This window comes from Electrona antarctica, assembly GCF_951216825.1.
Source record: "Electrona antarctica genome assembly, chromosome: 24".
Lineage (NCBI taxonomy): Eukaryota > Metazoa > Chordata > Actinopteri > Myctophiformes > Myctophidae > Electrona > Electrona antarctica.
The window spans coordinates 7,988,511-8,010,264 of NC_136803.1; the positions used below are offsets into that span (position 1 = coordinate 7,988,511).

The following is a 21,754-nucleotide window of genomic DNA, read 5'->3' on the forward strand; positions in this document are numbered from 1 at the left end:
CCTCTCAAACTGTCTTCTAAAGCAACTAACTCCACCACCTCCCCTTCTCATGGAAGTCATTGGCAATATATAAAGTCACAACACCAACTTTGATGAGGCTGTATTGCTTTGTTTTAAAAATGTCCTTTCCTGAAATTTCCTGAAAAATGAACATTTTGGAGTTATGAGGTTTCCTCCCGACAGCAGAGACATACGAGAGTCCTGCAACAGAAGTTACACAGATGGAGTTATGAGGTTTCATAAGTTACAGACGAAATCAAATAAATTTTCTGTAAAGTGATATCAGTTTTTATTAGGGATGTGCCGATGAGACATTTTGGCCGATATCGATATCCGATATAATTCATTGTGATGTGTGTGTGTGTGTGTGTGTGTGTGTGTGCGTGCGTGCGTGCGTGCGTGTGTGTGCAACTCGAGGACGGAAAAGATCGAAAATTACACTTGTTTTACATTCTCACAGTCTTGCCTTTATTCACATGTACAGACAAAGACATACTGTGTGTGCACACGCTTACACACACACACGCACGCACGCACACACACACACGCACATACATACGCACGCACGCACGCACTGACACACACACACAGAACTGCCACAGACAGGGTATTACAACGTAAGTGGGGATAAAAAGTGCTCTTACATCAAATGTAAGTGTGATGCATACCGTGGGTTAGGGTCAGGGGTCATAGGGTCATACCGTGGGTTAGGGTCAGGGGTCATAGGGTCATACCGTGGGTTAGGGGTCATAGGGTCATACCGTGGGTTAGGGTCAGGGGTCATAGGGTCATACCGTGGGTCAGGGGTCATAGGGTCATACCGTGGGTTAGGGTCAGTGGTCATAAGGTCATACCGTGGGTTAGGGTCAGGGGTCATAGGGTCATACCGTGGGTTAGGGTCAGGGGTCATAGGGTCATACCGTGGGTTAGGGGTCATAGGGTCATACCGTGGGTTAGGGTCAGGGGTCATAGGGTCATACCGTGGGTCAGGGGTCATAGGGTCATACCGTGGGTTAGGGTCAGTGGTCATAAGGTCATACCGTGGGTTAGGGTCAGGGGTCATAGGGTCATACCGTGGGTTAGGGTCAGGGGTCATAAGGTCATACCGTGGGTTAGGGTCAGGGGTCATAGGGTCATACCGTGGGTTAGGGTCAGGGGTCATAGGGTCATACCGTGGGTTAGGGTCAGGGGTCATAGGGTCATACCGTGGGTCAGGGGTCATAGGGTCATACCGTGGGTCAGGGGTCATAGGGTCATACCGTGGGTTAGGGGTCATAGGGTCATACCGTGGGTTAGGGGTCATAGGGTCATACCGTGGGTTAGGGGTCATAGGGTCATACCGTGGGTTAGGGGTCATAGGGTCATACCGTGGGTTAGGGGTCATAGGGTCATACCGTGGGTTAGGGGTCATAGGGTCATACCGTGGGTTAGGGGTCATAGGGTCATACCGTGGGTTAGGGGTCATAGGGTCATACCGTGGGTTAGGGGTCATAGGGTCATACCGTGGGTTAGGGGTCATAGGGTCATACCGTGGGTTAGGGGTCATAGGGTCATACCGTGGGTTAGGGGTCATAGGGTCATACCGTGGGTTAGGGGTCATAGGGTCATACCGTGGGTTAGGGGTCATAGGGTCATACCGTGGGTTAGGGGTCATAGGGTCATACCGTGGGTTAGGGTCAGGGGTCATAGGGTCATACCGTGGGTTAGGGTCAGGGGTCATGGGGTCATACCGTGGGTTAGGGTCAGGGGTCATAGGGTCATACCGTGGGTTAGGGTCAGGGGTCATAGGGTCATACCGTGGGTTAGGGTCAGGGGTTATAGGGTCATACCGTGGGTTAGGGTCAGGGGTCATAGGGTCATTCCGTGGGTTAGCGTCAGTGGTCATAGGGTCATACCGTGGGTTAGGGTCAGGGGTCATACCGTGGGTTAGGGTCAGGGGTCATAGGGTCATACCATGGGCCAAAAATAGCTAGTAGAGTATTATTTACAATCCCAACAAACCACGCCGACGATAAAAAAAACCTCCACTGGCTTCTCAAATCAAACCCAAAAGGACAACATGGATGTCGTTTTACAGGCATTTAGTGATATAAGCAAAAAAAAAACCCTTTACATGTGTTTGTTGTACATAATTGTCATGTTCTATACCTCGAGAGAGCATTCATAAAGATCCACATTTTCATTCACTATACACTTTGTTACGTAGATACTTTTTCTGAGTGGTGCAAACCACTCCAACAACCAGCTTTGTCTGTACCCGTGTACCTGTACGTGGTACCTGCACGTGGCCCCACGCACAGGTGAGCGTGGTTGCTATGGTTAGTGTGTGACGTCACTGCACCACTCAGTTCACACGGGTGTGATTTTTTCTTTACAATAGCTCTGAAAGGACGGCTCGCGGGTGTGCGGGGGGGGGGGGGGGGGGGGGGGGGGAATTATAACCTCATCGGTGGGTTAGCTCACACTGTTCTGCCCCCAGAATTATACATGTAATTGACCACGGACCTCCATCTCAAAATATGTTGTTTTTAGGGGACGACACCCCCCCCGGAAACAAATATTTGAGTTAAAAACGTTCGCTGTGAAAGAATATACTGTATAGATTTGCACACATTTTCAAGATTTCTCAAAAAATAGCAGACCTACAGACCAACAGCGAAAGTTTAAAAAATAACAGGTTAAATTAAAGTGGTTAGAAGCTCTAAGGCGACACAGACGCGTCGTCCTCAGGTCTAAATGGGTGTTAGGAGATGGAACGTCAGAGAAGAGGTCTATAGACAGGTCTAAATGGGTGTTAGGAGATGGAACGTCAGAGAAGAGGTCTATAGACAGGTCTAAATGGGTGTTAGGAGATGGAACGTCAGAGAAGAGGTCTATAGACAGGTCTAAATGGGTGTTAGGAGATGGAACGTCAGAGAAGAGGTCTATAGACAGGTCTAAATGGGTGTTAGGAGATGGAACGTCAGAGAAGAGGTCTATAGACAGGTCTAAATGGGTGTTAGGAGATGGAACGTCAGAGAAGAGGTCTATAGACAGGTCTAAATGGGTGTTAGGAGATGGAACGTCAGAGAAGAGGTCTATAGACAGGTCTAAATGGGTGTTAGGAGATGGAACGTCAGAGAAGAGGTCTATAGACAGGTCTAAATGGGTGTTAGGAGATGGAACGTCAGAGAAGAGGTCTATAGACAGGTCTAAATGGGTGTTAGGAGATGGAACGTCAGAGAAGAGGTCTATAGACAGTTGTACGACCGTGGGTGGATGAGAGAGGCTGTGCCACTCAGGGTGCCATGGCCAGTGGCGTGCACAGATAAGACACTAGGGGGTGCCAGAGCACCACCTGCCCTCCTTGCCCTCTGGACAGCAACTTGCCCTTCTCTTTTTGGGTACAGTGTACAGTATGTGGACCGCATGGTGACATTGATCAATTCTTGATAATAAAAAAAAAAGCTTCTTATATATTATTCATGCCCAAAATCTATAAATCTCACATTATTAACCCATTTTGACCTGAGATCAGATTCTAAAAATGTCTTCTACATCCTGACAGTTTTCTGAAAAAGCTATGTTTCTATGTCAGTGGTTCTTCGATTTTTCAAAAATAGCAGACCTACAAGCTCGTAGCTAGCTATGAGCTTGTAGATCTGCTATTTTTCAATAGCTAAAGCATAACATAATACTAACACCAAAAGGTGTTCCCGCCCAGAATGGGTTAAGGCAACCGGCCGGTTCCCCCGCGCTGCACAAGGTGCCCTTTTTTGCCCCTCTAAATGTCTGTGCACGCCACTGCAGTGGGGAGATATATATGTTTGATATATATGGAGATATATATGTTTGATATATATGGAGATATGTTTGATATATATGGAGATATTATATGTTTCATCCCAGATTCTGGTCAAACTGAATTAAATTCCTTTTTTAGGACACACAGTAGTTGGGCAAATTTATCAATATTTTTCTTTCCTTTTGAAAATGGAAAGGAAAAAAAAGAAAAATAAATACACAATACGACCGGCCGCCACACTAAACGCCGTCTCATTACATCGGCGGGCGTACATTCAGCTCATCCGCTGTCCCGGCACTCGCTCGCGGGGTTTACGCGAGCGGACGGGACGGGCAACGTGACGTTTTCGGGTCGATGTACGGGAAAGAGTTTGCAACAATCGTCTTAGCTCAGCTTAGTTTAGTTTAGCTTAGCTTAGCTTAGCATACCAGTGAATACAACGCCGCGCTCCGCGTCGTACGTCAGAGGTATGCGTGTTGTTTGAACGGACCTAAAGCATTATGGGACGTAACAACCCCCCCCCCCCTTCTCCCCAGAGAGGCAACCATTGGCTGATTATTATCCAGCATTGGCTTTTTTTTACAACAACACATGGATAGAAAACATTGATTTATTTGTGTATCCTCGTAAAAAAAAATTAAGTTAACAGAAAAATAATTTAACAAAAACACTCACACGCGCACACAACACACGCACAGCACGCACACACGCACACACGCACACAAAAGAAAATAGATCAAAGAACAAAAATAAATAAACACTAGAGTAAACTTGTTAAGAGTGAAACGGCGATTGTTCAGAGATTCAAGACACTGGATTCATCGTGGTGGGTTTTAGCAGCAGCACTAGCTATATGGACAACGCAACGCAACGGCGCCACACGCAGGTGTGTCGGGGAACGACGAGCAATAGGAAAATTACAAGCGTACTGCGGACAAGGCGTTTGTTTCGTGTGTGTCCCCCCCCCTCCCCCCCCCCCCCCCCCCCCCCCCCACACACACACACACACATTGCTATAGTCCCGTTCGTTCGCCCTCTAAAAGGTTAACCCATTTTGGACTGAGGTCGATTTTAAAAAAAAGGCTTCTAAATCCTAACATTTTTCTGAAAAACCTATATTTCTATGTCAGTTGGTGCTCAACCATTTTCATGTCAAGGACCCCCAGAATTATCTCTATTGGGCCACGGACCCCCATCTCAAAATATGTTGTTCCAGGGACCCCCCCCCCCCCCCCCAGAAGCAAAGCTTTTAGTTAAAAATGTTCGCTCTGAAAGAATATATATTCAATGATTTGCGCCACATTTTCACGTCTTTTCAAAAATAGCAGATCTACAAGCTCGTAGCGCGCCACTCGGTGGCACGCTATGAGCTTGTAGATCTGCTATTTTTCAATAGCTAAATTATAACATGATGTTTAAAACACCAAAAGGGGGTTCCCGCCCAGAATGGGTTAAGAGTCTGACGGAATGCTGATCCTCCTTCTCGTCACTCACGTCTGAATCATGTCATATTTCATGTCACAGATCCAAACTGCGCTCTTCTCAAGTTCAAGGCTTGCCCAGAAGAGACGGTCGGTTGGTCGGTCGGTTCGGTCGGTCGGTCTGGGCATCACGGCATCTCAAAGCGAACAACGTCTATTATGCCCACCACTCATACCCCCCCCGCCCCCACCCCACCCCTCCCCCAACACGCTCGCTCGGAAGTTGTAAACAAGTCCCTCCTCCTCCTCCAACAACAACAACTCGTCCCCACAAAATGTCTCGGGGTTCCATTGAAGCCGTTTTTTCTATTTTTCTTCTTGTTTCTTTTGTTGGATTGTTGTGATTCCTCTCAGTCTTTGCCCTTGTTCTCCCTCTCCCGGTTCTCCCGCTCGTACTTGTCCCGGTGGTCCGACTTGGTGACGCTGTTGTAGGAGGGCGGCGAGGCCGTGCTGGGGGTCGTCGTCACGTCCGTTTTCTCAGAGGAGGTGGCGGTGGTGGCGGTAGTGGCGGTCGTCGTCATCGCGGAGATCATGGAGTTCTCGCCGGTGGTGAACTTGCAGATGACCAGCACCTCCTTCATCATCTCCTCCTCCTCCTCCTCCTCCTCCTCCTCCTCCTCCTCCTCTTCCTCCTCCTCCTCCTGGCCGCGCATGGAGCCGCCACGGAGCTGCTGCTTGTAGAAGGCCGAGGCCTTCCGCAGCGCGGCGCGCATGGCGTAGCGGCGGTACGAGCGCTGGATGACCACGGCCGACATCTCCTCCTGCTTGCGGCGCAGTGTGGTGGTGATTGGCTCGTACGACACCTGAGGAGGAGGAGGGGGAGGATCGGTTTATTTTTTATTAGCGGAAAATTAAGACTATTAACCCATTTTGAACTGAGATCAGATTAAAAAAATGTCTTCTACATCCTGACAGTTTTCTGAAAAAGCTATGTTTCTATGTCAGTCGTTCTATGATCTTGTAGATCTGCTATTTTTCAATAGGTAAAGTATAACATAATGCTAACACCAAAAGGGGTTCCCGCCCAAAATGGGTTAAGGCCTCACTCACACCTATAAGAAATGGTAAATGGTAAATGGTGCATTTATATAGCGCCTTGGCCCTTTATCCAAGGCGCTTTACATAGACTGTGCATTACATTCACCCATTCACACACTGATGGCAGCGGAAACCATGCAAGGTACCAACCAGCACATCAGGAGCAATTAGGGGTTCAGTGTCTTGCTCAAGGACACTTCGACACTAACTCTGGGGGGGGGGGGGGGGGCAGAAGACAGCCATGCAACAAGGTTGTGTCATGAAACCATGTGACTCCCATTGGAAATGCATTGAGGCGGGCGGCCATGACACACGGAAGGGCATTAAGCAACGATTTACTGGTCGACTAGTAAATCCACTAGTTAAATAACCCTTAACACATTTTGTGCCCAAAACGTCTGTGGACGTCCTGGGTATTACCACACGTGCATAGCCCAAGACGTCTGTGGACGTCTTTGAAAAAAAAAATATATATATATATATATTTTTTTTTTTTTTTTATTAAAAAAAAATCAGAAAAATCAAAACACTTTTTTTTTTTTTTTTTTTACACGTGGTGCCAAAGTTTGTGTTTTCGCTATTGAGAATGCATTTGGCGTTTAAATTAAATAACTCAGAAACTATAAAACATTTCAAAGTAAAAAGTTCCAGGATGTGTCTCCACAGTCAGCTGAATTATAAAAAATGTGAATGGATTTTCTAGGTGAAAGTGATTTTGGGCAGTTTTGCGTGGGCTCTCAATGTGTTAATTTAACTATAATGTAATGGATTAAATAACCCTTAACTTAACTATAATGTAATGGATTAAATAACCCTTAACTTAACTATAATGTAATGGATTAAATAACCCTTAACTTAACTATAATGTAATGGATTAAATAACCCTTAACTTAACTATAATGTAATGGATTAAATAACCCTTAACTTAACTATAATGTAATGGATTAAATAACCCTTAACTTAACTATAATGTAATGGATTAAATAACCCTTAACTTAACTATAATGTAATGGATTAAATAACTGAGCAATTCAAGTGTTAACAGTCAGAGTGCCTTATATGGCTCTAATCAAACCCTGCTGACCCACCTTGGAGGGGTTGGAGGCCATGAACCGCTCCTCCATCTGGCCGCGCAGCATGTCCATCTCCCCGCCCTCGCCCAGCACCCGCTTGGTGAAGGCGAACAGGATGTCCAGGCAGTGGATGCGCTCCCCGCTGACCATGGGCAGGTCCATGCCGATCAGCGCCATGCGGTTGGGCTTGGCCATGCGCAGTGGCGGGTCCAGCGCGTCGGCGAACTCCGACAGCTTGAAGTACTCCACGAACTGCGTGGCGCCCGGGTCGAAGCGTTCCCACACCTCGTAGAACATCTCGAAGTCGTCCTCGCTCAGCGGCTCGGCGCTCTCCTCCGTGGCCACGCTGAAGTTCTCCAGGATGACGGCGATGTACATGTTGACCACGATGAGGAAGCAGATGATGATGTAGGACACGAAGAACGTGATGCCCACCGACGGGTTGCCGCAGTTGCCCTGTTTTTTTGAGGGGAGAGAATGATTAACAACTGCAACGCGTTGTGAGCTTGTAGATCTGCTATTCTCAGCACGCATCCAAGTGCAAAACGACTTGTGTCTATTACGCATACTGGATCTCTTGTCCACTAGTCCCTTCCTAACATTTTAGTCTAGTTTTTATTTGTTGATCAAATTGACAGTGTATTTAGTCTTAGTTTTAGTCGTCGTGGCTTGGTTTTAATTTAGTTTCCGTGTAGTTTTTGTCAGTGAAAGAAAGGTAGTCGACACGAAATCAACACTGCTGCAGTGAAGCGGCTTTCTCATGTCAAGGACCCCCAAATTGACACTAATTATCCCGCAGACCCCCATATGAAAGAAATATGCCAGGGACCCCCCATAAGAGAGGATTATTTTTTACGGCTCTAGCAGTGATTCTCAACCTGTTTAATTAATTAACTCAGAGAGTGTACAAAACCGTTTGTACACTCTCTGAGTTACACAGACCCGTAATGGTACATTTGCTTCCAAACTATCATTTAGCTGGGGACCCCTGGAACTCCCTCAAGGACCCCTGGGGGTCGCCGGACGGGTGCAGTAGCTACTTTAGTTAGACTAGTCATTGGTCCGAAAAATGACAACCCACCTCAAACCCTAACCTAACCATAACCGCAAGCACGACATGCGGACGCATGTCGAACTAATGCTCCGTCGGATTTACATGCGGTCCCCTGTTCCACTGCCCTAATACCTTGTAGTTGTTTCCGGGGTGCTCCATCTGCGCGTCGCAGTCGGCGTCCCGGTTGAGGATGGGCGCCAGCAGGCCGTCCCAGCCGGCCGACGTGGTGATCTGGAACAGGCAGATCATGCTGTTCCCGAACGTCTCGAAGTTGAACATGTCGTCGATGCCCGCCTCGCGCTTCACGTAGGCGAAGTTGGACATGCCGAAGATGGCGTAGATGAACATGACGAGGAACAGCAGCAGGCCGATGTTGAAGAGGGCGGGCAGCGACATCATCAGGGCGAAGAGGAGCGTGCGGATGCCCTTGGCGCCCTTGATCAGCCGCAGGATGCGCCCGATCCTGGCCAGGCGGATGACGCGGAACAGCGTCGGCGACACAAAGTACTTCTCGATGACCTCGGAGAGGAACATGCCTGCGTTGGTCGAGATAAGGAGACATATATGGTTGAGACCCGATTGTTTATTGACAACATTATTGTTCACAATGAAAAGTTGTGTCCAAATTTGACTGAGGGACTGACTGCCATTGGATTTTTTTTAATTTGTTTTTTTTGTCATATATCATATGAAAGCAGGGAATCATAGCTTCAAATTGCCATATTGGTTGTTCAGTTTGACCCACCAGTTTTGGAGATATGGCTTATAGAGTAATGTCTTGCAGAGAAACAGCAAGTTGAGAAAACAGGCTTGAAAGGTTCACTTCTGTTGTCTCTAACATAACACCTAGCTACATGTTTAAGCATTTATTTCATATTTACATGTCTTCTGTGGTCTCTAACATTACACCTAGCTACATGTTTAAGCATTTATTTCATATTTACATGTCTTCTGTGGTCTCTAACATTACACCTAGCTACATGTTTAAGCATTTATTTCATATTTACATGTCTTCTGTGGTCTCTAACATTACACCTAGCTACATGTTTAAGCATTTATTTCATATTTACATGTCTTCTGTGGTCTCTAACATTACACCTAGCTACATGTTTAAGCATTTATTTCATATTTACATGTCTTCTGTGGTCTCTAACATAACACCTAGCTACATGTTTAAGCATTTATTTCATATTTACATGTCTTCTGTGGTCTCTAACATTACACCTAGCTACATGTTTAAGCATTTATTTCATATTTACATAAAAAAGGGTTTTTGTTTTTCTCCTCTGGTGAAAAGCTGGAGTTTGCGCGATGGCAGGCTCTCAGTCAAATCTGGTCACAGTTATCAAAAAACATAAAAAAAAAAAACAATGAGAAAAATACAAAATCTTGTCTTGTATGTAAAAGTGTAAAACACTCCTTGGGCTAAATTCAGCCTCATCACATTTATCAGGACGGCTATGGCTGTGTTTAGCCCAAGGAGTGTTTTTCGTGCAAAACTAATGCTTGCAATGGAATCATGAAAACCCCCTATTTTAGAAAATGTTGCCTTAATGGCGGCCTTATCATTTACAGGCAATTTTCAAACATTTCCCCTCAGACAATTCCAGGCAACTTTTCTTCTGTTATTCAGGAGGTTGTTGTTTTGTTGCAATCAGTTGGAGGTCAAATGGACATTTAAACACTGGACTAAAAACGACGTCTCCCGCTCACTGACCGACGACGGACAGGATGACCACGATGAAGTCGAACACGTTCCAGCCCACGGTGAAGTAGAAGTGTCTCAGCGAGACCATCTTCAGCACGGCCTCGCCCGTGAACAGCACGATGAACACCAGGTTGACCCAGTACAGGATGTCGCCCATCTCCCGCGTCTGGTCGTCCGTCTCCACCATCATGGTCACCATGTTGAGGCAGATGAGGATCATCACCACGATGTCGAACACCTGGTTGGTGATGAAGTCGAAGACCGCGCCTTGGAACGCGTTCTGGAAAACCACCAGGGACGGACGGACGGACAGACGGATGGACGGGGAGAGAGAGAGGGTTGAAAAGGGAGAGAGAGACCAAGAATGGTTCGTTGAGTAACTCGGATGTGTCATTGACCCATTTAGAGCTGAGGACGATTCTACAAATGCCTTCTAAAAGCTGGCAGTTTTCTGAATTTTTTTTCCATGTCAGTCGTTCTCAAACATTTTCATGTCAAGGACCCCCAAAAATATATATGTAATTGGCCGACCCCATCTGAAAATATGTTGTTCAAGGGACCCACCCCCCCAGAAGCAAAGATTTGAGTTATAAACGTTCACTCTGAAAGAATATATGTTCAAAGGTTCACGATTTTTCAAAAATAGCGGACCTACAAGCTCGTAGCGAGGCACTCAGTGCCGCGCTAAGAGCTTGTAGATCTGCTATTTTTCAATAGCTAAAGCATAACATAATGCTTTAAAACACCAAGAGGGGTTCCCGTCCAGAATGGGTTAAGAGTTCAGCGTATAACGTGACGTAGAAAGTGATCCCACAGCTGGGAGGTTCAGATAAAAGTGATCCCACGGCTGGGAGGTTCAGATAAAGTGATCCCACGGCTGGGAGGTTCAGATAAAGTTACACGCGGCTGCTGCTGGCGAGTGAACGCAAACTAAAAACGTAATCACGTTACGACTCGCTCAGCTGCGTAATAAAGACACAAGTTGCACTGCCGGCTCCATTAGGAGCCACTCAGCTGGGCCAAATTAACCCAGGCAGGACGGGAACCCCTTTTGGTGTTTAAAGCATTATGTTATGCTTTAGCTATTGAAAAATAGCAGATCTACAAGCTCATAGCGCGGCACTGAGTGCCGCGCTACGAAGGTCTATTTTCAGATGGGGGGGTCGGCGGTCGATTACATATAACTTTTTGGGCGTCCTTGACATGAAAAACGTTGAGAACGACTGACACGGAAACATGAGGTTTTTTTCAGAAAACTGTCAGGATTTAGAAGACATTCTGTAGAATCGTCCTCAGGTCTAATTGGGTTAAACCGTGTACCAGCCGTTAGCGTCACAACCATATCCATTTACATAGAACTAAAAGAATAGTGCTTTGATCTCTGAAAGCCCAGACGACAGTCCAGACATGTTTTGAACATAATTATAATGCTGTGATTTGGAACTTTGCTAGACCATCATGAATAGATACTACAGGCCTGTTTCACTACATACACTGTTTGCTTACACACTTTACCAATGAAATTAAACCTATTAGGGCATCATAATCACACAGAAAATAATAATCAGTACCGTGGGGCGGGGGATGGGGTTAAATCAGTACCGTGGGTCGGGGGATGGGGTTAAATCAGTACCGTGGGTCGGGGGATGGGTTTAAATCAGTACCGTGGGTCGGGGGATGGGTTTAAATCAGTACCGTGGGTCGGGGGATGGGTTTAAATCAGTACCGTGGGGCGGGGGATGGGTTTAAATCAGTACCGTGGGGCGGGGGATGGGGTTAAATCAGTACCGTGGGTTGGGGGATGGGGTTAAATCAGTACCGTGGGGCGGGGGATGGGGTTAAATCAGTACCGTGGGTCGGGGGATGGGGTTAAATCAGTACCGTGGGTCGGGGGATGGGTTTAAATCAGTACCGTGGGTCGGGGGATGGGTTTAAATCAGTACCGTGGGGCGGGGGATGGGTTTAAATCAGTACCGTGGGGCGGGGGATGGGGTTAAATCAGTACCGTGGGGCGGGGGATGGGGTTAAATCAGTACCGTGGATCGGGGGATGGGTTTAAATCAGTACCGTGGGGCGGGGGGATGGGGTTAAATCAGTACCGTGGGTCGGGGGATGGGGTTAAATCAGTACCGTGGGGCGGGGGATGGGGTTAAATCAGTACCGTGGGTCGGGGGATGGGTTTCTGAGGTTTCTTGGAGCCCAGCTTCTTCATGGCGTTGTAGTATTTCTTCTGTTCCTCCGTCATGAAGATGTCCTGACCTCCGAAGTAAAGAGACAAGAACAGCCTGGTTACAACCTGGTTCTACACCACATTCTACACCACTTCCTACACCACTTTCTACACCACTTTCTACACCACTTCCTACACCACTTTCTACACCACTTTCTACACCACCTGGTTACAACCTGGTTCTACACCACATTCTACACCACTTCCTACACCACTTTCTACACCACTTTCTACACCACTTCCTACACCACTTCCTACACCACTTTCTACACCACCTGGTTACAACCACTTCCTACACCACTTTCTACACCACTTCCTACATCACATTCTACACCACTTCCTACACCACTTCCTACACCACTTTCTACACCACATCCTACACCACCTGGTTACAACCACTTCCTACACCACTTTCTACACCACATCCTACACCACCTGGTTACAACCTGGTTCTACACCACTTCCTACACCACATCCTACACCACTTTCTACACCACTTTCTACACCACCTGGTTACAACCACTTCCTACACCACTTCCTACACCACTTCCTACACCACTTTCTACACCACTTTCTACACCACATCCTACACCACATCCTACACCACATCCTACACCACATCCTACACCACATCCTACACCACATCCTACACCATCTGGTTACAACCACTTTATACAATACATCATAAAGCATTCCACCTGTTAGTTAGTTAACACCTTGAGGGCTCGGGCCTATTTAATCCATTAATAAAATGTGCCCATCATTTATAGCGCCCGGACCACTTTTACCGGCGGACCGGAAGTTGTTGTGAATGTCTGTGTAGCAGCTAACAATAGCCACACCACTCTAGAGTCGATCGACAACAACGGGAGGTAAGAATAAATCTATCGCGACTAGCGACTGGACCGCGGAGCGCCGTTACAACCTGGTTCTACACCACATCCTACACCACATCCTACACCACCTGGTTACAACCTGGTTCTACACCACATGGTAACGAATCCACAGCCATGCTGGGAACAGTGCTAAACACCACCCATAGCCCCACTAGTTAACAAATCCACAGCCATGCTGGGAACAGTGCTAAACACCACCCATAGCCCCACTAGTTAACAAATCCACAGCCATGCTGGGAACAGTGCTAAACACCACCCATAGCCCCACTAGTTAACAAATCCACAGCCATGCTGGGAACAGTGCTAAACACCACCCATAGCCCCACTAGTTAACAGTGCTAAATCCACAGCCATGCTGGGAACAGTGCTAAACGCCACCCATAGCCCCACTAGTTAACAGTGCTAAATCCACAGCCATGCTGGGAACAGTGCTAAACGCCACCCATAGCCCCACTAGTTAACAGTGCTAAATCCACAGCCATGCTGGGAACAGTGCTAAACGCCACTCATCTTTTTCTTCTGCTGGTTGAAGTTGTCGATGATGACTCCGATGAAGAGGTTGAGGGTGAAGAAGGAGCCGAAGATGATGAAGATGACGAAGTAGAGGTACATGTACAGGTTGACCTCGTACTCTGGCTGCTCCTCCAGCTGCAGTGCACACACACACACACACACACACACACACACACACACACACACACACACACACACACACACACACACACACACACACACACACACACACACACACACACACACACACACACACACACACACACACACACACACACACACACACACACACACGTAATCAGTCACACATACTAAAACAGGTGCATGTTGTGCGCATTAGCATGCAACTTGACGATGCACTCGTGAAAGTACATGTAAGTATGCATGTCCTTCTGTACATGGACATTTTGTCTCTCTCTCTCTCTGTCTCTCTGTCTCTCTCTCTCTCCCTCTCCCCCTCCCCCTCTCTCTCTCTCTCTCTCTCAACCCTAGAATACATCGGCTATCGGAAAATACTACTATACTACTTCTATTTAAAAACAAATCTTCTATTTTAAAGAAATCTTTTTTTTTTTTTTTTTACATTTTATCAATACAAATATTGAATGGTGGGTGGGTGGGTGGGTGGGGGGGGGGGGGTGATCCATGGCCAAATACATATTCATTTGGGGGTCTTTGACATGGGAACGTTTGAGAACCAACTGTTCTTAAGACTTATGTTTTTCCAAAGCTCTTTAATGTATTGAAAAAAGGAATGAAACTTACGCCACGAGAGTCCACGGCGGCATACATGATGTCCATCCATCCTTTAAATGTTGCCTAGGAGACACAGAGGACAGCATTCTGTTAGAACCTTCTCTTAGGAGACAGAGGACAGCATTCTGTTAGAACCTTCTCTTAGGAAACAGAGGACAGCATTCTGTTAGAACCTTCTCTTAGGAGACAGAGGACAGCATTCTGTTAGAACCTTCTCTTAGGAGACAGAGGACAGCATTCTGTTAGAACCTTCTCTTAGGAAACAGAGGACAGCATTCTGTTAGAACCTTCTCTTAGGAGACAGAGGACAGCATTCTGTTAGAACCTTCTCTTAGGAAACAGAGAGGACAGCATTCTGTTAGAACCTTCTCTTAGGAAACAGAGAGGACAGCATTCTGTTAGAACCTTCTCTTAGGAGACAGAGAGGACAGCATTCTGTTAGAACCTTCTCTTAGGAAACAGAGGACAGCATTCTGTTAGAACCTTCTCTTAGGAGACAGAGAGGACAGCATTCTGTTAGAACCTTCTCTTAGGAAACAGAGAGGACAGCATTCTGTTAGAACCTTCTCTTAGGAAACAGAGGACAGCATTCTGTTAGAACCTTCTCTTAGGAAACAGAGGACAGCATTCTGTTAGAACCTTCTCTTAGGAGACAGAGGACAGCATTCTGTTAGAACCTTCTCTTAGGAAACAGAGAGGACAGCATTCTGTTAGAACCTTCTCTTAGGAAACAGAGGACAGCATTCTGTTAGAACCTTCTCTTAGGAGACAGAGAGGACAGCATTCTGTTAGAACCTTCTCTTAGGAAACAGAGGACAGCATTCTGTTAGAACCTTCTCTTAGGAGACAGAGGACAGCATTCTGTTAGAACCTTCTCTTAGGAGACAGAGAGGACAGCATTCTGTTAGAACCTTCTCTTAGGAAACAGAGGACAGCATTCTGTTAGAACCTTCTCTTAGGAAACAGAGGACAGCATTCTGTTAGAACCTTCTCTTAGGAAACAGAGGACAGCATTCTGTTAGAACCTTCTCTTAGGAGACAGAGGACAGCATTCTGTTAGAACCTTCTCTTAGGAAACAGAGAGGACAGCATTCTGTTAGAACCTTCTCTTAGGAAACAGAGGACAGCATTCTGTTAGAACCTTCTCTTAGGAAACAGAGGACAGCATTCTGTTAGAACCTTCTGTTAGGAAACAGAGGACAGCATTCTGTTAGAACCTTCTCTTAGGAAACAGAGGACAGCATTCTGTTAGAACCTTCTCTTAGGAAACAGAGAGGACAGCATTCTGTTAGAACCTTCTCTTAGGAAACAGAGAGGACAGCATTCTGTTAGAACCTTCTCTTAGGAAACAGAGGACAGCATTCTGTTAGAACCTTCTCTTAGGAAACAGAGGACAGCATTCTGTTAGAACCTTCTCTTAGGAAACAGAGAGGACAGCATTCTGTTAGAACCTTCTCTTAGGAAACAGAGGACAGCATTCTGTTAGAACCTTCTCTTAGGAAACAGAGAGGACAGCATTCTGTTAGAACCTTCTCTTAGGAGACAGAGGACAGCATTCTGTTAGAACCTTCTCTTAGGAAACAGAGAGGACAGCATTCTGTTAGAACCTTCTCTTAGGAGACAGAGGACAGCATTCTGTTAGAACCTTCTCTTAGGAAACAGAGGACAGCATTCTGTTAGAACCTTCTCTTAGGAGACAGAGGACAGCATTCTGTTAGAACCTTCTCTTAAGAAACAGAGGACAGCATTCTGTTAGAACCTTCTCTTAGGAAACAGAGAGGACAGCATTCTGTTAGAACCTTCTCTTAGGAGACAGAGGACAGCATTCTGTTAGAACCTTCTCTTAAGAAACAGAGGACAGCATTCTGTTAGAACCTTCTCTTAGGAAACAGAGGACAGCATTCTGTTAGAACCTTCTCTTAGGAAACAGAGGACAGCATTCTGTTAGAACCTTCTCTTAGGAAACAGAGGACAGCATTCTGTTAGAACCTTCTCTTAGGAGACAGAGGACAGCATTCTGTTAGAACCTTCTCTTAGGAAACAGAGGACAGCATTCTGTTAGAACCTTCTCTTAGGAAACAGAGGACAGCATTCTGTTAGAACCTTCTCTTAGGAAACAGAGGACAGCATTCTGTTAGAACCTTCTCTTAGGAGACAGAGAGGACAGCATTCTGTTAGAACCTTCTCTTAGGAAACAGAGGACAGCATTCTGTTAGAACCTTCTCTTAGGAAACAGAGGACAGCATTCTGTTAGAACCTTCTCTTAGGAAACAGAGGACAGCATTCTGTTAGAACCTTCTCTTAGGAAACAGAGGACAGCATTCTGTTAGAACCTTCTCTTAGGAGACAGAGGACAGCATTCTGTTAGAACCTTCTCTTAGGAAACAGAGAGGACAGCATTCTGTTAGAACCTTCTCTTAGGAGACAGAGGACAGCATTCTGTTAGAACCTTCTCTTAGGAAACAGAGGACAGCATTCTGTTAGAACCTTCTCTTAGGAAACAGAGAGGACAGCATTCTGTTAGAACCTTCTCTTAGGAGACAGAGGACAGCATTCTGTTAGAACCTTCTCTTAGGAAACAGAGGACAGCATTCTGTTAGAACCTTCTCATAGGAGACAGAGGACAGCATTCTGTTAGAACCTTCTCTTAGGAGACAGAGAGGACAGCATTCTGTTAGAACCTTCTCTTAGGAGACAGAGGACAGCATTCTGTTAGAACCTTCTCTTAGGAGACAGAGGACAGCATTCTGTTAGAACCTTCTCTTAGGAGACAGAGAGGACAGCATTCTGTTAGAACCTTCTCTTAGGAGACAGAGGACAGCATTCTGTTAGAACCTTCTCTTAGGAGACAGAGGACAGCATTCTGTTAGAACCTTCTCTTAGGAGACAGAGGACAGCATTCTGTTAGAACCTTCTCTTAGGAGACAGAGAGGACAGCATTCTGTTAGAACCTTCTCTTAGGAAACAGAGGACAGCATTCTGTTAGAACCTTCTCTTAGGAGACAGAGAGGACAGCATTCTGTTAGAACCTTCTCTTAGGAGACAGAGAGGACAGCATTCTGTTAGAACCTTCTCTTAGGAAACAGAGAGGACAGCATTCTGTTAGAACCTTCTCTTAGGAAACAGAGGACAGCATTCTGTTAGAACCTTCTCTTAGGAAACAGAGAGGACAGCATTCTGTTAGAACCTTCTCTTAGGAGACACAGAGGACAGCATTCTGTTAGAACCTTCTCTTAGGAGACAGAGGACAGCATTCTGTTAGAACCTTCTCTTAGGAAACAGAGGACAGCATTCTGTTAGAACGTTCAGCAACGGACTTGAACTCATGCTTCCTTCATGCCTGAGTGTCCAAGTCGCTCCTTTACACCTGACAGGGGGGAGTTTCCCTGGTTGGACGTAGCGCGTGGAAGGAACACGTTATTCCAACCAGTTCCTTTCCCCTCCATCAGGCGCCCCGGGCTGGCCAGGGGGAGGCAGTATAGAGACCAGGATATTACTAAATGTTTGTTGAGGACAACATTCTGGTGTGTTGTCTGTCTGCAGACTGCAGAGGTCTGTTACTGACTGCATTATTGAAAGATACAGGCAGAACTATCCCGAAGCTCACCACTTGCAGCAGAGCCAGGTAGCGAACAGAATTAAATGGGTTAAGGACATCAGATACAAGAAGTATCCCGTGCTAAACTCACCACTTGCAGCAGAGCCAGGTAGCCGTAGCCCACGTTGTCGAAGTTGATCTTGACGTTCTTCCAGCGGGCGCTGTCGCCGTTGGCCATCATGGCCTCGCAGTCGCTCTTGTTGTTGACCACGGCGAGGGGGAACATCTCGTCGTTGGTGGTGTTGATGCAGCGGTAGTACTTCCCGGCGAACAGGTTGACGCCCATGATGCTGAAGATCAGCCAGAAGATCAGGCACACCAGCAGCACGTTCATGATGGAGGGGATGGCTCCGAGGAGGGCGTTGACCACCACCTGCAGGGAAGGACAACCACAAACACCCACTCAGCCATCGTCCTGAAGGACAACCATAAACACCCACTCAGCCATTGTCCTGAAGGACAACCATAAACACCCACTCAGCCATTGTCCTGAAGGACAACCATAAACACCCACTCAGCCATCGTCCTGAAGGACAACCATAAACACCCACTCAGCCATTGTCCTGAAGGACAACCACAAACACCCACTCAGCCATCGTCCTGAAGGACAACCACAAACACCCACTCAGCCATCTTCCTGAAGGACAACCATAAACACCCACTCAGCCATTGTCCTGAAGGACAACCATAAACACCCACTCAGCCATTGTCCTGAAGGACAACCATAAACACCCACTCAGCCATCGTCCTGAAGGACAACCATAAACACCCACTCAGCCATTGTCCTGAAGGACAACCATAAACACCCACTCAGCCATCGTCCTGAAGGACAACCATAAACACCCACTCAGCCATTGTCCTGAAGGACAACCATAAACACCCACTCAGCCATCGTCCTAGAGTTCGCTTGTCGACACCTTTCTTTAAAAAAAAGGATCCCTGGCTAAAAAGACACATATGCCTTAAAACATTTAGGCCTGACGTCGAAATAAAAAAAACTTTCTCTCTGAAAGAATATATATTCAAAGATGTGTGCCGCATTTTCATGATTTTTCAAAAATAGCAGACCACCGAGTGGCGCGCTACGAGCTTGTAGATCTGCTATTTTTCAATAGCTAAAGTATAACATAATGCTTAGTTAAAACACCAAAAGGGGTTCCCGCCCAAAATGGGTTAAGACATTATACTTGCCCTCTACAACTAAAATAAAAAATAAATAAAAACATAAATAAAGATTAACTTTTATTACTGTACTGTACTGTACTGTACTGTACTGTACTGTACTGTACTGTACTGTACTGTACTGTACTGTACTGTACTGTACTGTACTGTACTGTACAAGCCCTCCTCCCTGGCCTGTGTATGTCTGTGTCTGTGTGTTTAGGCTGTGCAACAGTGACACTTGGTGGTGAACAAACGCTATAACGCTATTTGGACAGACAGACCCAGGGACAGACCCAGGGACACACATAGCTGTCTATAGGAGTGGTTGCACCACTCAGAAACAGAGAGATGCGCTGTGTGAGCAGTCTGAGGCCAGCCTATGGCTGGGCTGCGCTGTGTGAGCGCTCTGTGGCCAGCCTATGGCTGGGCTGCGCTGTGTGAGCGCTCTGTGGCCAGCCTATGGCTGGGCTGCGTTGTAACTTGTGTGAGAGGTCTGTGGCCAGCCTATGGCTGGGCTGCGCTGTGTGAGCGGACTGTGGCCAGCCTATGGCTGGGCTGCGCTGTGTGAGCGGTCTGTGGCCAGCCTATGGCTGAGCTGCGCTGTGTGAGCGCTCTGTGGCCAGCCTATGGCCTACGGCTGGGCTGCCACTGGGGAGACGGTGGTCGTCTCTTCACCACGGCTCAGTGACGTCACATGGTATTTTTCGGTGATAGCGGTGGTCACCTTGTCACCTAAATCTGGACTATATGATGAATAGGCCTTCGGTGGGACTGAGTTGACGTTGGCTGTCGTATCGTGCAGACGTGCACCTATTAAAACTTAATAAGGCTAATATAAATGAGGACATCCGGAACCCAGACCTAAGTATAACCACCATGTGTCTAAGTGTGAATAATTATGGATAAAAGGTACTTACACACCGGGATGTTTTGAATTTTTTTGTGTGTTACTATTTCCCATTCTGGGTGGGAACCCCTTTTGGTGTTAGCATCATGTTATGCTTTAGCTATTGAAAAATAGCAGATCTACAAGCTCGTAGCGTAGGTCTGCTATTTTTTTTTTAATCGAAGAACGACTGACATAGAAACATAGATTTTTCAGAAAACTGTCAGGATGTAGAAGACATTTTTATAGAATCTGATCTCAGGTCAAAATGGGGTAAAACACCAAAACACAGTTGTGTTTCCCCACAGAACGCAAACATTATGCACCGATATTAAACAATGCATATCTCAGTTGAAACGAGGTCCATTCTTCCCCACAGACAAAGACCTCGTTTTGATAAGTTTATTATGTCACCACCTGGGTGTATAAGGACCTTTAATAACAATGGAGGGGGGGGGGGGGGGGTTCTATTTGAGTTATTTATTTTGTAATTTTATTTATATGATTTGTCTGTTTTGTTTTATGTTTTATTTTGTTCTGATCTCTGTCTCTCAGTGGTTGTCGTGAAGTTTGTCTTTGTACTATGTTGTTGTTGTTGTATTACGCTGTTGTCGTTTTTGTTTTTGTTTATTTGTGTCTGTAAACCCTGAATAAAAACAAAGTTGACATTTATACTGTTAGAAGATGAGGTTGCTCATCTTCAACGATGCGTGCGTTCAAGAGCGCATGCAGTGAATACAGTGACTAGATCAGGGGTTCCCAAACCTTTTCATGTCAAGGACCCCCAAATTGACACTAATCAGCCCATGGACCCCCCCATTTGAAAAGACATGCCAGGGACCCCCATAAGAGATTTGATTTGCTGCCAAAAACAACACTGCTTTCTAATACCTTTGCGGACATGTTCTAAAAAATCACACCCGTGTGAACTGAGTGGTGCAACTCCCCCCCCCCCCCCCCCCTCTCTCTCTCTCTCTCTCTCTCTCTCATTAGCAGGCAACAGTGCAGCACTCTCTCTCTCTCTCTCTCTGTTTCTGGCACAACAGCGCCACTTTTGGTACTCATTGGTACTGGTGCTCATTAACGTCACACACACACTAGCCTGGAACTCACCTATGCTTTTTATGGCATAGGCAGCTCCCGGCAGGATCCGCCGGGAGAAACTGACATGAGACTAATTACTTAGAGCGGCAGAGAGAGAGAGGAGTGTGTGTGTGTGTACATGTGTGCGTGTGTGTGTCAATTTAACAAAGGTGCAGACGATCAGAAATCAGCAGAGAGTGAGAGATGTTTGCGCTACTCTATGCCGAATTGAAGTGGACTCGGACCCAGACTTTTTTTTTCTCCCTGGAAAAAAAACGTCTGGGTTTCCGAGGCTACACACACACACACACACACATAGTTGAACACGGACATTGCTGTTCCATGGAGTGGTTGCACCACTCAAAAAAAATCCAGACAAGAAGAGAGAACATGTAGGCAACACAACAGGGAGGAGGCTTTTGTTTTGTTCTTACCCTCATGCCCTCAAACCGCGACAGAGCCCTGAGGGGCCGCAGCGCCCGCAGCGTCC

General features: G+C 46.5%; 2 protein-coding genes across 2 annotated transcripts in view; both read right to left on the reverse strand.

Annotated features, from left to right (window-relative positions):
* The window catches only part of LOC306917668 (myosin light chain 3, skeletal muscle isoform-like), a 407,220-nt gene that overhangs the window by 199,027 nt on the left and 186,439 nt on the right, over positions 1–21,754 (reverse strand). The gene's annotated exons all lie outside the window — the stretch shown is intronic.
* LOC306917113 (sodium channel protein type 2 subunit alpha-like) overlaps positions 5,483–21,754 on the reverse strand; it is a 28,889-nt gene continuing 12,617 nt past the window's right edge. The window contains exons 6-15 of the mRNA XM_079495246.1: positions 21,699–21,754; positions 18,223–18,504; positions 14,543–14,596; positions 13,775–13,912; positions 12,300–12,404; positions 10,148–10,418; positions 8,563–8,966; positions 7,392–7,832; positions 5,912–6,068; positions 5,483–5,866 (exon numbers count right to left, since the gene is read on the reverse strand). Of these exons, the coding sequence (XP_079351372.1) occupies positions 5,616–5,866; positions 5,912–6,068; positions 7,392–7,832; positions 8,563–8,966; positions 10,148–10,418; positions 12,300–12,404; positions 13,775–13,912; positions 14,543–14,596; positions 18,223–18,504; positions 21,699–21,754 (2,159 nt within the window). The 3' untranslated portion in view covers positions 5,483–5,615. The remainder of the gene's footprint in view (positions 5,867–5,911; positions 6,069–7,391; positions 7,833–8,562; positions 8,967–10,147; positions 10,419–12,299; positions 12,405–13,774; positions 13,913–14,542; positions 14,597–18,222; positions 18,505–21,698) is intronic.